The 16763-nt window shown below is 38.3% G+C and overlaps 4 protein-coding genes across 4 annotated transcripts in view; 2 read left to right on the top strand and 2 right to left on the bottom strand.

Annotated features, from left to right (window-relative positions):
* Dronc (Death regulator Nedd2-like caspase) overlaps positions 1 to 16763 on the top strand; it is a 104310-nt gene that overhangs the window by 41753 nt on the left and 45794 nt on the right. The gene's annotated exons all lie outside the window — the stretch shown is intronic.
* Positions 90 to 3652, bottom strand: Phtm (cytochrome P450 enzyme phantom). The gene is given in 7 exon segments (XM_072011483.1): positions 90 to 396; positions 597 to 771; positions 831 to 986; positions 1208 to 1520; positions 1600 to 1802; positions 2109 to 2783; positions 2884 to 3652. Coding segments are annotated over 6 exon segments (1626 nt in total). The 5' UTR covers positions 2706 to 2783; positions 2884 to 3652; the 3' UTR covers positions 90 to 214.
* Positions 11062 to 12853, top strand: LOC139991433 (seminal metalloprotease 1). The gene is made up of 5 exons (XM_072011490.1): positions 11062 to 11344; positions 11630 to 11809; positions 11947 to 12249; positions 12341 to 12474; positions 12686 to 12853. The coding sequence occupies exons 1-5, from the start codon at positions 11179 to 11181 to the stop codon at positions 12851 to 12853; spliced, it is 951 nt and encodes a 316-aa protein (XP_071867591.1). The 5' UTR covers positions 11062 to 11178.
* Positions 12921 to 16686, bottom strand: Fu (STKc_STK36 domain-containing protein fused). The gene is made up of 10 exons (XM_072011473.1): positions 16545 to 16686; positions 16277 to 16420; positions 16064 to 16177; positions 15846 to 15991; positions 15608 to 15787; positions 15380 to 15524; positions 15111 to 15307; positions 13593 to 14824; positions 13204 to 13388; positions 12921 to 13099 (listed from the first exon to the last, which is right to left on the bottom strand). The coding sequence occupies exons 1-10, from the start codon at positions 16632 to 16634 to the stop codon at positions 13031 to 13033; spliced, it is 2502 nt and encodes an 833-aa protein (XP_071867574.1). The 5' UTR covers positions 16635 to 16686; the 3' UTR covers positions 12921 to 13030.

Genomic DNA, 16763 nt, shown 5'->3' with positions numbered 1-16763 from the left:
GGGGGCGTGATTGAGAAAAGGAGAAACGAAAGAGTCGTTCGTTTATCCGCTGGACGAAAACTTTCTAAACGATCGATCGTTCGACCAGGTTAATTATGAAAAGTGTATATTTTCGTAAAACACGCTTGTGATAGTTGTAATTTGTAACGATGATCGATCGTATTACAACAGTCGTTTTATCAGATCTACATCTTTTATTGATTATAATCGTTAATTATTGATGTCGCGGAACGAACATCAAGCGATGTGGTTTCGGGACTAACGTAATGCCACAATCGCCTTCGAGATCGACCATCTCGTCCGGTGGTACGGATACAACGAATGCACGCAGTATCCTTCCGGCGAACAAAAATAGTATCATCCTAGCGAGTTCCTCTCCGACGCAAATGCGTTTTCCTTTGAACAAAATGAAATCAAAGAAAATAAAATTAAAAGAGAATAGAACGAAATGAAAGGGGGGAGAAAAGAAAAACGCGTCGAGCAGGTATTCGTTATTCGAATAAATACGATGAAGCAGAAAGTACATATCTATAATATCACGAAGAGAAGGTGAACGAGAGAAGAGAAGGAGCGGGAGAAAAGTCAAAGATAATTACCACTTTGAAATGGGAGAAACGATTCCGGTTTGAAGAAACTTCCATCATCGGATAGGAATCTGTCGGGTCGAAATTCGAGAGGATCTTGCCAGTAAGCAGGATCGGTGTGAATAGCCCACTGCATCGGCACGATCATGGTACCGCGTGGTACATCGTAATCACCTATTCGCATATCCTAAACAGACGAAATTTCCCATCGAGAAATTGGAATTTGATTTATGGAAGGTACGGTACCTCTGATGTTCCATGAGGAATACCGAGTGGTGTAACAGTCCTTATCCTTTGCACTTCGGCTATAGCAGCTTCGAGACGAGGCATAGCGATTCTATCGTCTAGAGTCGGATACTCCCCTTCCTTCAAACATAGATCCATCTCCGATTGTACCTTTTCCTATGAAGAATATAGTAAATAGAAGTGATAGACGGTTCAACTGCCTTTACGTGAATTTGTCATGGTAAATAGTTTACTTTTCCCAGGAAAGACAAATATGGACAAAAGTTGTTTTTGTTATAAACTTATGAATCGATGATTCTACTTAACGTTTTACCTTACGATCTCACTATAGAAAATCTCACATACCGTAGGAGGAGTTGTAGAAGAGTGCAACATACCTGTTCCATAGGATGGGCAGCCATGAATAAGAGGAACCAACGAAAGGTAGTCAAAGTAGTATCAGTTCCAGCACCAAAAAGATCCGCCAATAAATGGTACAGTTGGGGTTCTGTGAAAAAGCTGGATTTTGTACCGTTTTCTTTCCTCATTTGTTCGTCGAATGCTGCCAAAAAGCTCTCGACTCTATCCGTATTTTCTGATGCTTGCGTGATTTGTGCACGATGTTCTTCGAGTATTTCCCGATATACTTTATGCGTTTTCTCCTTTCCATCGACGATTGATTGTATCGTTCGGCCGTATCGTGGTAAGAATCTGAATAGCAATTTTTACGCATAAATTTGTCATTCTTTTATTTTAATAATGTCGTTTAAAATTTCACACTTGGATGTACCTGAGAAAAGGTAAAAAGTTGAGCGGTCCAGCGACACCAATTTCTTTCACTCCTTCTTCTTGCAAATGTCTTAGCCATTTCCAAACTTCGTCTTCCTCCTTATAGGTCTTTCCAAATACGATGCTATTAACAAGATTACCCATACAATGATGAAGCGTATTTAATGGATCGATCGGTCCATTTGCCCCGCGATTTTTCAGTGCCTATCATACGCAGACGAAGAAAATTGTATAAAAAGTGAGCGATGTATCATCGATTGATATATTGCGTCGACGTATTTAATTCAATTCATGCTATTAACAGGATTAGATATCAGAAGGCCAAATATTTTTGTTCTCAACATGTAATCCATTTGGAACTGATCTTCTTGGTATTTACTTCTTCACCAAGCAAATATTTTACTATGTTAAGTTATCTTAGTACTATTGTGTTTAGTTTACATTAGTATATATGTGTTACAATTAGTTATCGAAAAAAGCAACAAAGCGGTGACTAATAATACGACATACCGTTGCACATTCATTTGCTGCATCGGATATTCGTTTCTCCATTTTCTCTCGCTTTGGTCCTTCGTGCTTTATCATCCCAAAGTTTCGTAAGCAATTGCTAACGAATTTTCTCTGATCCTTCCACCGTTCTCCCTCCGCGCAAACTAAACCTGTACAAAGTCATCGAAATTACGAAGTAGTATTTATAATATCGTTACTTTTTCCTATTTTTCTATTTATAGAATTAACGAGTATAGTTCCTGAGTGATATACATGATTTTGTCAGATAATCTTACCATATCCCTTCATAATTCCGTGTGTAAGGTACAAAGGTGCTCTACCGGTGGACATATCCTTCGAGAAGGTCTGCTTTATTAATTGAGGATCCGACAATAAAACGGTATAAACGGAACCCATGCGGAATCCACATATAGGACCATAAACTCTGGCTAAATTCGTCAGAGTTTCGTGCGGTTTTTCTGCATCGATCCATGGAAGATAGCCGACGATCGGAAGTTGCCAAGGACCAGGTGGTAGACGACGTACCTTCCGATTTACATAGAAAACGTATACAAGAATGGAAACGAATAAAACCAATATCGCGTAAACGAAGTTCATCGTGAATCAGTTTGCGAAGCTTCGAGGAAGCATCGAGCGATTCAATTGAATCTTCCGAAACGATGTTTGCTGCGTTACCTGTAACAAAGAACAAACAAATCACTTCTTGCTCGGTCGTATCGTAATTGTAGAGACATCCTGTATATTTGCAATAATTGAGAAATATCCAAATACTCACGTAATTATTAACGTAAAAACGTAGCAAATATTTATCGACGATAACACCGAACTAAGACGTAATTGAAGTTGCTATTTTGAAGAATGCTATTTTAGCGGATATTAAACGATGGAACTATCCAGTTACAACGAAAACGATTGACTGGCAATCCCGAGTAGTCCGTTAAGTCGGACACAAGTAAGAATAGAAACAATTTAAATTTTTGACTTTCAAATAGTCGATCAACCGTTTTACAATTGAGATACGGCTACACGATCGAGGCGGTCAGAACGATCTGCTTATTCCGGTTTAATATGAATCGCTTTAGAATTTTGTATTTTATGCGAGAGTTATATATATATTATATATATAATGTTCACTCTAAAGTTGTAGTTGTAATTATTTATTTGCATCCTTAAACACACATTATTTGTTATTTTGATGTAAAATACTACGATTAGAACAGTTACAACGAACCACGTCGCGCTCTGAAGTTACCAAAAGTATTACTGACACAAACTACCGACGCTAATAGCTTCCTCTCGTCGTTCCTTGCTATTTTGTTTGTCAGTCCATCTGTGATATTTCGTGGACGTGACTAAATTTCCAATTTCTTTTCGCTCTTCGATTTATCTTTGGTAATTCCAAGAACTTTTCGGCCGTTATTAATGTGTTAGAATATCGCTGCTCTAATCTAAACCCTAGGACCCTATGGTCCTAGGACAAAAATAGCAAGCAAAGAAGATACTATTTGACAAGTTTCGTTTATCCGACCCATCTAGAACGAGGAAAAACTATTTTTGGTTTCAACCACTTTCTTCTTACCTGATTTGTTTTGTGGAACTTGATCGCGGGTACCTCGGTTTTGGCATTTTTTTTTTTTTTTTTGGAGAGGTTTAGAAGGTCTTTAAAAGGTTAGGAAGAGACGTCTATCTTGAGGTCCTAAGTTTAATCAGACTTACAACTTTCACTAATGTCACTGACAGGATAACATTGTGACATGTGCATACGTATACGCACTGTACTCTAAATGTTATCTAGAAGTTAATCAGTCAGTCTTCCACAATTCCAACCTAATGTATAAATATATGAGATTTACTCCATATATGAGATTACACTAATCTACTTCCGTATCTATGCTACTTACGCAGAGTTAAAAACTATATCTGGAACTGTTTGTCTTTGCAAATGCCGTCACTGCTGTGACACCATCGTTTAGACGAACGCTAAGCTTGCTTCTTCTCTTTCTTTATGGTCAGCAGAAATTGTATCAGCACAATATATTTTTGCGGTCCAACGCGAATCTACTCAACCACTTCTTTTTTGAAGCTATGAACCGCCAGTAAATATTTTAACTACATCTTCCTTCGCCACTGGAAAATTTCAAAGGGACGCGAAGGCGAAGGCGAAGGCGAAGGCGAAGGCGAAGGCGAAGGCGAAGGCGAAGGCGAAGGCGAAGGCGAAGGCGAAGGCGAAGGCGAAGGCGAAGGCGAAGGCGAAGGCGAAGGCGAAGGCGAAGGCGAAGGCGAAGGCGAAGGCGAAGGCGAAGGCGAAGGCGAAGGCGAAGGCGAAGGCGAAGGCGAAGGCGAAGGCGAAGGCGAAGGCGAAGGCGAAGGCGAAGGCGAAGGCGAAGGCGAAGGCGAAGGCGAAGGCGAAGGCGAAGGCGAAGGCGAAGGCGAAGGCGAAGGCGAAGGCGAAGGCGAAGGCGAAGGCGAAGGCGAAGGGTTGGTTTGAAAAGTAGAAGGAAAAGTAGAGGGAAAAGTAGAGTGGAGTGGAGTGGAGTGAAAAGGGTTCTTATTGCTATCCCTGGCAATAAGCTCTCGATCAAAGACAATAAGCTAATTAAAACTATTGAAGTTCCTGAGATATAATATGTTACGATATCCAGAATGTCCCAGGGTTTAGCAGTTATACTTTGTCAGTATATTCTATGGGTATAATGAGGCGCAAAATGTTACGTAAACATTGGCCAATCAAAGTTTCATTAAAAAGTTATATTAAAAATATAAAATACGATGAGAATAATCCTTTGACTTTCAATATTATCTTCAATTTCACCCCGTTGAACTTTTATTTGCGGTTAACTTTAAGGAGATGAAACAAGATCAAAATGCGCTTCCTGGGGTAATAAATTCAATTTTTTATCGCTAGCAGTTTCGTATCGAAGTGGGGTATTAACAGCTAATGAGAGTAGATATGTCAGGTTTTATTAATTGAATGTTTGGCGATAATCGTCTTTTCAATCATCAAGTGACATAAAAATCAGACGGTCAACGAAACAAGGCTTATATTCTTCCCGTGTAGTCTTCGTAAGAAATTTATATCTTCTTTCCTATTCCAATAAGTACAATTTAAATATCGAAGCTACCTCTTTACTGCCCGAAACTCTTCCATTTTTCTCAATTGTACCTATTCTGTTCTGTACATTCCTCTTTCTTTCAAAAGTTCAACATATTCGCTCCTTCGTGTGAGGTGAACTATTCGAATTGAATTCGCGCCGGTGATAAACTGCTTAACCTTTTAATGTAATTTTATTATTTTTCATTTAACCTAAGGACAACTACTCCGAGCTCGATAAAATGATTTTTCTCCAAGGCTGGTTGATGACCGTAGACTTTTTGTCAACTCTCTTCGAAGGGTATAACGAACTTTATGCTGATCGCAATTCTCATGGACGAACCACGTAGCTTTTCTTCGTGATCCTTCCTGTCCTCCACGATTCACCTTTCCCTGCATTCATATACTCTATTTGTTCTTGCACTTTTTCGTTCGACCCATCGTACTACTTCGATAATTCGTCGACCCGAACTTCTTCTATCCTTCCTTTTTACCTTCTCTCTTTTTCTGTTTTTTATATTTTTGTATTTTCTTGTATTCTTATTTTTCATCTTTATTCGTGCTATTCGGTGAACGTAGAATCACCATTGTTAAAACGAATATTATAGTAGGAGGTGGCCATATTTAAAGGAGGGTTAATGGTGGAACAAGATGCAGGATTGGCACATAGGTACCAGTCTATCTACCTCTTTCCTCTAATTCTTGTGGTAAGCAGGTAGAACCGGGGCAACGATCGACTGGGGTCATTGGCTGGATCCAGTTATCAAGGTTAGGGTCCTTTTCTTTGCTCGCGAGAGATCATCGTTTCTCCTCGATAAATTTCTCAAGTTTATTCACCCGTATGCGAGTCGCATCGTAATGCGATATGTCAAGATCAGCCAACAGCTCCTGCCTTTCAATTTTAATTATTTATCAACTACCAGGTAAACGATGACTGACTAGTAAGTTTCACATGCTCTTTAAAATCCTTCGCATTTAATGGTTCGATGACTATTAATGCGTACCCGTGTAAATCGTGAATATAACGAAACTAGTATCGCTAACACATCGGTGTCAAAGAGAGTCGAATAGGGTGGCTGATTCGAGTGATGCGAAAGACAAAAGGAATTGAAAAAGTCTTCATAACGGAAATGATCCTTGCCAAATTTGCGAACCTTCTTAGAGGCAAGAGGCTAGAAAATGATCTACGTCTTGATTTATCGTCGGATAGAAATTAAAAGGTTCTACAAAAATAATGTCAAACGCGATTTCCTTTTTCTAGAATATAACTACAGTTAGACTTACAGCAATTGTATAGTATGTGCGTAACGTATTGACCGGGAATTAAAGATGTCAGACTGTTCTTTCGTTATTCTGGAGAAAGACAAACACGGGGACGAATCATTTTTGTTCAGATAAAAAAATTGATATTCGATTTATTCCCAGTGGATACTTGTCCCGTACCCGTTGTCTGCCTCCTTTTTCCTCAGACTGTGTGCGTGAGTACAGTTTCTTTTTGAATGTCCGATCGGTCGCACGTTGTCGCCATATCTCGATCTTTCTGTTGCGAGACCCGTTCACACGAGAATTCGCAGATTCGACAGTCGAACCAAACGTGGTCGTGCGGCCAACGACCGCGACTTTCTCCTTTTATGCTAATTTTGTTAATACGCTATTTTCACGACTTTCGTACTTCGCAAGCATGCCATTTTATCGTCCTGTATCTGATGCAGGACGGGCCGACGAACCAAACGAAATATTTTTGGCGAAAGGAGATAATTAAGAAACAGTTCGTTGCTCGCCCTATTACGTAAAACCATATCGAAGCATTTCAGAAAGTTCAACGAATTTGACGGTTACGATAATGGAACGAACCTAAAGTCGTATACACTGTCGACCATAAGTATCGGGACAGTTTAATTGATTTATGGTAACGGTAGATGAATTTTACTAGAGTACAAACTAACGATGAATTAATAATTAGAATCAACATTTACTGCCTTCTTCTACAACCACCGGGATATAACTTTAAGCTATTAAAAAACATAGCAGTAATATATTTTAGTATTGCCTGTATACGCTGTTACATACATTTACTATACAAATATCATCGTATTAACATCAGTAGTATTTCTATCACTTTGGAAGACTAATCCTCTTAATCTGATCTTTGTAATATATCGACGATCGGCTAGTGTCTGTCGACAGATAATTGCGAAATATTCTATCCATATGTAATCGGAAATAATTCGATTAAACAATCTGTTGGAACAAACTGAACGAAATCAGAGAACGAGCTTCCTGATTTGAATTACGAACGATTCATCAATGGATCGGTGGTGGTTCTCCAGACTTAATGCATGCGAATAAAGGATAGGTTGTGAGTGACACCACGATTCGTGATACAGTACGATACAGAGAGTATATACAGAGTTCGTTGCCCCATAAAAGAAGGTGGGTGTATTGGCCCCGACAGGCGTTTCTGGGTTTATTACCTACGTCAGTTCGATCGCAAACTACCGTGCGTCTATACCCTGTAACACTGTATTATTTCGACTGGCGACTGATTGCCAGTAGAGAAGTACGGTAAAAAAAATTATGGAACGCACCTTTCGAAATTTCTCCTCGGAAGGTAATATACATCGAATACGACAAGGTAATACATCGATGAAAGCATTTTAATGTCTTTTAAACCCATCATGGTTTTACACGCTATACGAGTATTTCTAACAGGCAGCGCATACTTGCTGCCTTTACCGTCTTACTTTCTCTTTAATTCCCTTTAAACCCTCCAGTTTCTTTACGCACACTCGCTACCTGAAGTAACGTTCCTTCTTTTCTTTAATTATTTCTCCTTGATACTTTCACGATGGAAATGCTCGATTTGGAGAAAAGTAAGGGCGGAAAGGAATCGATTACTCTTTCACGTTGCTGGTACCAACGTGTACTTAACGCTCGACGTTATTTTTTAGCAGAGAATTAAAATTCTTCGCGATATACAATATGCGATCTGCGAAAAGATGTGCAATTACACCGACGAAGAAAGCGAAGACGTAGGAAAATCGACATTGCCACGCCACTCAACTTGTTCTTCAACGATCGTTCGAATCAACGTGTTGCATGCATTTGAAAATATGTTTCGGTATGAAATTTTGAAAAACGAAAACGAATCGAAATGAATCCAAACGACGATGAGTTAAACCCGGCAATAAAAATAAGTGAATGAATAGATGAAGTCAAAAATGATGGTTTTCTCACGATAAAAATATTCTTATGTTGAGAGCGATGACGATAGCGGTAGCAATAGGCGATGACGACGATAATAGCGGTAGCGACGTCGGTTCTGCTGTCTCTTCTAGCATCGGGGCTGGTTGTTCGTCAGCGTGGCTATACGGTACAAAGCTTCTTAGTGGGGATGGAGGACACTTTCACTCTCACAGGTGTATGACCGAGTCGAGAGCTCGGAAATACTTGTTACCTGAACGAGTATCGTTGGGGAAAGAGAAGGGGGATAGAATATGGGAATGGAAGGGATTGAGGGGCGACGAGAAAGAGATCGAGAGCGGGAAAGAAAGAGGGAGGAAAAAGAAGGGAGGGAAGGAGGGACACAAAGAAACGTGACGAACAAATAAGAGAAATGACAGAACTGTCTAATTTTTGCAGCTATCTCTAATAATAGAATGATACGTATAAAATGTCGTCTTTTTTTTTTGCAGAGAATCTTTTAGTCGCATCTTCGGTTATCGCAAAGACGTTATAGTCCGCGCAGTACTTAATTTCCAATCATCGTCAAACGTATCGATACTGTATGTAAATTAAATTCATGGTGTTAAAAACACAGAGAAAATAAAAAGGAAACGTATTAAAGATAGGAATGAATGGTTCGGAAAGCGGAGAATGTCGCGTGGTCTGCTGGATAACGACCCAGTGTCCACGTGCTCGTACGTATATTTTCAATTTTGTTTGAAATTTTACCAATATGATCGTAAATTTTAGAAATTTAATAAAATTTCAAAATTTCTATAACACATAATATATTCGGAAAAGGTTTCTAGAAGTGTCCAAATACTTTCGGCAGCCACTGTAGATGGGTAACGAGTAGCGAGGCAAAGACAAAAAGAAAAATAAGAAGATAGAGTGCGAAGAGGCTGGACGAGGTCAATGAACCATGAAAGAGTATGGTTTTTTGGTCAGTGTACACACTACCGAAATACGTTCCCGACGCGGCGAGACGTTCCCGCCGATATTTCTCCGTGGGTCCCCAGTCGGCCCCAGTGGGTCAGTGGTTCACGAAGAACCTCTCGAGGATACACGCGAGAAAGATACGATCCTTTTGCAACACGTTCGATGTTTACTCGTATTTTTTTTTTTTTTCAACATTACGTACTTAAATTAATTCTGTTTACGCTTCATCATAAACGTATTTATTATATTCACAACTAATATTTCATATTTGCGAGATATATTTTTCTCGTACATATTTGTTTATATCGTTAGAAAATTGATTGTTTCTCAATACGTTAAAGCAAATATTCTCTAATTTTTAGAAGCATATACTCTGTGTAATTTTTTTTTAAAGACTTGGTATCCCAAAATATGAGAAATTAATGTGAGTCATTATCACGATAAATATGGATGGTGTTCCATAAACATGGATAATGTTTACGATAAATACATTGAAGTTTCTATATACATTTTCAGATTCGTTTCAAGTTATAGCATGTTGCACAGAGAACCGCAAGATGATTTGCAACGCGTTTGACATGCAAATAAAAGTAATCACGATTTTAGGCGAGGACAGAAACGGAGAAACGATTCGAAGTAAACGAGAGAGAAATAGAGAAAGAAACGAACGCGAATGTTCGGGTAACTCGATCGTTAGCCATCGTATCTACTTGAAAAAGGTGTACCGATCGTAACAGACGCGAAAGAACCATTCTGCTCGCTTGCGGTTCCAAGAAATCCGGTTAGAATTTAGGCTATGTGGAGCTCCTACTCGAATCTGGAACAGGCTGGTCATTGACCTTGCTTCGATCGCTCTTTGAAAAGATTTTCAAGCGTGATTACAAGTTTACCAGTGATTGTCTTCGACACGCGACACCAGACATTGTCGTTCTCTCCACGCACTTTCCGCTATTCGAACATGATCGAGAACTGTTGCGAGGCAATTAAATATGAAAATAGTTTTTCAACTAGAAATCCGAATATCGTGCTCTCTGATAGCCGATCATACGATGTCTTTGTTCGAAAGTGTTCCGTGGTTGATAGAACGTGCGGAGCAATATGAAATTCCTTTGATTTTTATCTTCGAATATAACGATAATTATAGTAGCTATGGCGATCGAGGCAGAGATCGAAAGCTGACAAGAATACACCAAGAGAGCACGAGAGCAGGGGAGAAAGGCCCGAAATGATTCCGAGATGACATGTCCATATACCGAATTACACGACTAACTACCGAATCATTTTGACCTACATATGTATATGATACCATGTTTTCTCGTATGCTCTTCAAATGGTTATAGAGATAATTTTTAATTGCATGTATAAGTAACAAGATAAGAAAACAAATTGGTATTCTCCTTGCGATCTCCATATCGTCTATCATGAATATGCATTGATATATTATTTTCGAAGAAAATGGCAAGCACTATTTTGAATAGACCGGAAACACATTTGATTTTGACACGAATTTTCATCGCTATTAGTAATATAAACTAGAAAAGAGAAAGTTGCAGATGAAGCGTTGGGTTAACGCAATGTTGGTCCTTAATGGGTTAATCAACGGAAATGACGATGCATATCGGTTACGAACAAGTTTTACCAAGTAACGTTTGATAATGGGAGACACGAAGGGTGGGCAGAATACGTGTCTATTTAAGTACGTATGTCCCTGTTCGCGTATAAAAGTACGGTTGTACGATATGTATTCTAGTTGATATTTTGTTGGATCGCAGCGACGGAAAAGTAACGATCGAGCATACTATTTATCGCCTAAGGATGCTTCGATTCGAAACTAGTGAAATAACAATTATATTATTCCTCGTAACGGTGGCAATCGGTGTCGATTCAAAAGCTACTGATTACGGTTCAAAGCGAAAGATTGTTCCACCAAGGCCGAAATTTGAAGGAACGTTCAACGAAAGACACGAGCATCAAACCATCGGTATATGATCGTAATTGAGAAGCTTTTTGAAAAAAGGATCTATAAGGTCTCTGGTAAACACCATTGGTCGAAAGTAGCCGGCACTTTAAGCGTCGTTATAACTATAAATTCAAACGTAATTAAGATTTAAACGAACTAAACCGAAAAATTCGAGGCAATTTACTCAATACGCTATTTTGTCTTATGAGCCTTCTCTCAGAAAGCTGTCCAATTGATTGGCAGAAGTAGGAAAATTCATTCTAATTAAATCGCGATTCGTTATTTGTTTCTATTCACTGTTGACAGCTGATCGCATAAGATCATGGACGAAAGAGGACAAGCAGAACGTTTGGGAATTAAGTGGTTTGTACGAAGGAGATATAATGCTTAATTCGGAGGAAGATGGGGGGAAAAATGGTCTGCTGAACAACGCGTTTCGTTGGCCAGGCGGAGTTGTACCCTATTACATAAAGGAAGAGGATTTCGGTAAATCATTTTGTTAAGGGAGTATGCTTGAAATTCGAAAAAAATTAGAAGCTTTTAAGATTTTAAGCAAAATTCTACGAAAATTAGAAGAGAAGATTCTGTTCTTTAAATTGTCAAGACGTTGTACCCCGCTGTAGATGAAGAAGACATCGAGGTAATCGAAGGTGCTATAGAGGAATACCATAAGAACACCTGCATACGTTTTCGTCCTTATAAAAAGGCAGATACCGACTATATCACTATAAAGGGTAAAATGTCGGGATGTTGGTCCTTGGTTGGTAGGCACGATCGCGGACAAGTAGTGAATCTGCAGAATCCGGGATGCGTGCACCATGGTGTGGTCGTGCACGAGTTGATGCACGCGTTAGGCTTTTACCATCAACAGAGTGCCGCGGATCGTGACGAGTGGGTGACGATAAATTGGGAAAATATAAAACCAGGTAACGCGTCGATTATTTCGACGATTGGCGGATCGAATCGAAATTCACGTTGGACAAACAAAATTTATTCGCGTTATTACGATTTACACAGGCAAAGAGCATAATTTTAATAAATACGACAATGGCACTGTCACAGATTATGGAATTGGTTACGATTATACGAGTGTAATGCATTATAGTTCTCACGCGTTTTCAAGAAATGATAAACCGACCATTACACCGAAAGTAAGTAATCGATGTAATTTCGCGAATTGAAAAGTTTGCAGCAATACGGAGATAACACTTGTATTTATTGGAAAAGAACGGAAGATATAGTTTCCATATTCATAACTGCAAAAGATTATTATTATTATTATTACGTTGCTCCGAGAGTTGATAACGAAATTTAGGAAAAATTTGAAATCCTTCCTTTTTGCTCAACGTTTGTATTCTGCAGAAGGAGAAAACAGAACTTGGTCAACGAAAAGGACTCAGCGGAAAGGATACACTGAAGTTAATAGAAATGTACAAGGAGGAATGTAACAAACGGCAAATGAATGTAACCACGGATAGCGATGATTCATCGGATGATATATCCATCGAGTGGCTGCTCACTAGATCGTAATATCAAAGTTGATAAATTACTATAGTAGCATTTAGTTTGACGCTGTGTTGAATAATAAAATGAATAATAACGTTGGAATCGTGTTTAATTTGATAAAAAAAAAAAGATAATATGAAAATTTGTTGCTTTGTCAAGTACAAAAGAATAAATGTTAAAATATTCGAAGAAGGAAATGCATCAAGTAACAGGATTTTGTTGATTGTAGTACATCAATTCCTTTAATTCCTTGACTGCGTCTTCGGCGGCCTGAAAGTATATTTCGTATGTACTCTCGAGCCTATATTTTAGACGACGACGACGACGACCCGAGTTCTTATTTGTTTCATTTGAATTGTAATTTTATTACTTACAAGCCTCACACACTGATCGTTGTCAAGGATTAAACTTTCTACTAGATTCTTCAGAGACTTACACCAGATTTGTTGCAAGGCTCTACAAGAAAATCTGGCTAAGAGTCTAATCAGTTGACATGTTCTCATTCGGAGTATCGTTTGTCGATGCGTGAGCAGTTTACCGAGCTGCTCTATCGAATTTCCTTTTGAACGAAAAAAATATTTCGTTGATATTATGACGAAACGACAATCGACTTACAAACGATAAAAGAGAAATGGCGAAAAAATAAAAAACGATACAAAAGAAATAAAAAGAAAGTGAAATAATCAAAAGGGGAGGAAAACTAAATCAACGTCTTCCGCCGATTAAAAATAAAAACATGAGAATTTCGAGTCGACAAACTTACCCGATAAATGCGAATGCAATACAACTTTTTCCACAAGATGAGCATTCTCTGGTTGAGAACGTAATATGTTGCTTAAAATCGCAACGAGGTCTACGACCACGCGTGCTTTTCTTTTTTCCAAACTCAACAACTGTTGTAACAACGTTACTCCGTTTACGATGTAAACGGCGTCGCAGAATTGAGTGAGAAATTGTTGTCGATTGTAAACTAATCTGCAAAGTACAAGCATCATGTATTCTAGAGTTTGTAGCTCGTCCGCGGATAGCGTAGATGCTGATCTGGTGTTTGCATTTGTCGGTTCAGACTTTTTGTCCAGTTCGAACTCGGAACGTTCGGACATTAAAAGTTTCAGAGAGTAAACGAGATTCGGCACGACTCTAACATCCAAGTATACTTGCGTGATCTTCTCGAGAGAATCTTTCGTTACCGATACAACGAATGGCAAGGACAAAAGACAAGCGACGTATTCGACAACGCGACAACTGGCTGCTGGATTCCTTAATGGCGATACAAATACCGACACGCAGTTTTGTTGAAGCAACGATCCTACTTCACCCTCCATAATTTCCTCCATGGATCGTTGTAAAAACGCTATCCATTCTTCGTTTTCGATCGGCCTATCGACAGCCTTCGGATTCCAGTCAGGTATTCTGTTGTTACATGATAGTCCAGCATTAGCTGCTGAATCGTATCTTCGGGAACGTAGCTGTTGATCATATGCGTATTCGTCGTTTTCACGATCTCTTTCTGATTGAATCGTTTCGACTTCTCGAGGAGCGATCTGTTGCACGAGATTCAATTTATTACCACCGGTATTTTTTAGTTCAAAGTTCTTTTCTGATTTCTCCTCTTCCGAATGTTGTTTCGAGTTTCGTTCACTTAAACGAATCGGTAATTTAACGTTTGACATCTGATCAAACGTTAAAACAGTTTGCTTATTTGTTGAATTCGTAGTGTTTGGACAATCACTTCGACACAATGCATGATCCGCTGAGAGTAAGTCGCTTTTCAACGATGCCCTTAAACTAAGATTTCCTAATAATACATCGACACTAGTGCTAGAATCCGTTCCGCTTGGTTCGCTATGTCGTAAAGTATAACATTGGTTCATTTCATGTTGACAATATCCGTGTGGTATCGGATAGCGCGGATTTGATGTAAATGTTTTCTGGCGACGTTCTTCGATTGTTCTTTCATGCTCTTGTAACTTTTTAATAGCTTTCTCCAAAAATCTGCATTATATTCATATAAAATTCTTATTTACTTAAAGATCTGTCACTACTCGATTTCATCAATCAAAACTAAGTTTTATCAAAGGTTTCTTGTCTCAATGACAGTATTAACTAGTTAATTCTAGAAATTACAACTAGTTCTAATTAACGGAATACAATTAATTCACGAATTAACTAATTAAAAGCAGTATTTAAGAAGAAGATCTGTTAGTCCAATATTCGCTGAGAAGATTTAGTTTTGATGAAAGTTAGATTTTAACTGTAACGTATAGGTATACATATATACTTTGATTGATGATTGGTAGGTTGCACTGCCAAGTTCTGTAGTTGCATCTGTTTCTCTCTAGCCTGACTTGCGGATAAAGGTGTAGTGAATGGTGTAGGCCCAATTTCACCTACTATTACTATTCTATTTTTGACAAAAGGATGATCTAAAAGAGCTGGCCAAGTTAACCTTTGCGAAGGATCCTTTTGTAGCAAACCCTACTAATAAAATTATCGTTGATGGACAAGGAAAAAATAAAAACCTTCTAAAGCTTATCAATATGCTATAACCTGTAAAAATTGTTTGCAATTTTGAGAAATGTAATCAGGCCACTTTATCGCTTCAAATCTTATCAATCTGACTAAATGTAGAATAGAAGTTGTTTGAAAAGGTGGAGACCCTACGACTAGTTCATACACAATACAACCCAAGGACCTGGAAACAAAGTGCTATGCGTAATATATATACTGTGCTTTGCTAAACATTCTCACATCTAGTTGTCTATAAAATTAACACACCACAAGTCTGCATTATGGTCATAAGGGCGTTCCTCTATAAGTTCTGGAGCCATATACAGTGGCGTTCCCTTTATAGAAGTTAATACATGCGTCCCTGTACTCATACTGCGAGCAAATCCAAAATCACATAACTTTGCAACTCCATTGCTTTCAAGAAGTACATTTTGTGGTTTAAGATCCCTAGAGCAGAAACAACTTATTATTACTAGAAAACATTTTAACAGGTAAAATACCGAACCTGTGTAATACTCTGTTGGAATGCAAGTAGTAGAGTGCGGACACAAGATCACAAGCTATTACTTGTGCCCTTTGTTCCGACAAACGACCTGCTTTACCTAATATCTCATACAATTCCTTGTCTGCGTACTCAGTCACAACTACTATCTAAAGAAAAGATTAGCTGTATTCTACAGGAAATGCATAATTGCAAATGCTTCTCAAAAATTATATCAATACCTCATTTTCTGTTTCAAATGAATCAAGCATTTGTATTATATTTGGATGATGAAGATGACGTTGAATTTCACATTCTTGACGCAAACTCTTTAGTTCTTTGAATGATCTACCACGCTATATAATTTTATTTGTACGAAACAGAAATATATATGAAATTATGAATCCAAGCAGGTAACCATTACCATAAACTTGGTCGAATATTTATCGCTTTACCTTTCGGATTACTTTGAAAGCTACGATTTCACCGTCAGATCGTTTCTTTGCTTTGTATACTTGTCCAAAAGATCCCTCGCCCACTTGTTTTAAAACTTCATATTTTTCCATAATCTTATTGGATACACGTGCGAGCGTGCGCGTCTGTATATATATATATATGCATATGTATGTATATGCGAAACATGAATAACATAAATACGAAAAGACAGATAATAGTTTTATAAATAAGAAGTATAGAACATAATATGATACCTATTATACGTACTTGGATATAACAAGGCACTCGTTTGGCAACGTGTAATGAACTATATTTATACCTACAGTCAAGTGTAACACATAATATATTATACGCCATATACTATGGAACAAAATACATCATGGCTGAACATAACCAACATTTGAAAATTCAGACATTTTCTAAGCACAAATAAAGTAATTTATTAGTGTAAAAAAGCATTCTGTCACTAAATAATAACTGGTTAGG

The sequence above is a fragment of the Bombus fervidus genome, chromosome 10, assembly GCF_041682495.2.
Source record: "Bombus fervidus isolate BK054 chromosome 10, iyBomFerv1, whole genome shotgun sequence".
NCBI classification, from domain to species: domain Eukaryota; kingdom Metazoa; phylum Arthropoda; class Insecta; order Hymenoptera; family Apidae; genus Bombus; species Bombus fervidus.
Note: the sequence above shows the minus strand (reverse complement) of the source record. Positions and strands in the feature narration are given on the sequence as shown.

Bases quoted from the DNA above. Each gene is read 5' to 3' on its own strand.
- LOC139991433 (XM_072011490.1), top strand. From the start codon at position 11,179: ATGCTTCGATTCGAAACTAGTGAAATAACAATTATATTATTCCTCGTA. The intron at 11,345-11,629 runs GTATATGATCGT...CACTGTTGACAG, and splicing joins ACACGAGCATCAAACCATCG to CTGATCGCATAAGATCATGG. The intron at 12,250-12,340 runs GTAACGCGTCGA...CGATTTACACAG, and splicing joins TTGGGAAAATATAAAACCAG to GCAAAGAGCATAATTTTAAT.
- Fu (XM_072011473.1), bottom strand. From the start codon at position 16,634: ATGGCGTATAATATATTATGTGTTACACTTGACTGTAGGTATAAATAT. The intron at 15,992-16,063 runs GTATTGATATAA...TCTTTTCTTTAG, and splicing joins CATTTGAAACAGAAAATGAG to ATAGTAGTTGTGACTGAGTA. The intron at 13,389-13,592 runs GTAAGTTTGTCG...TTCGTTCAAAAG, and splicing joins ATTGCATTCGCATTTATCGG to GAAATTCGATAGAGCAGCTC.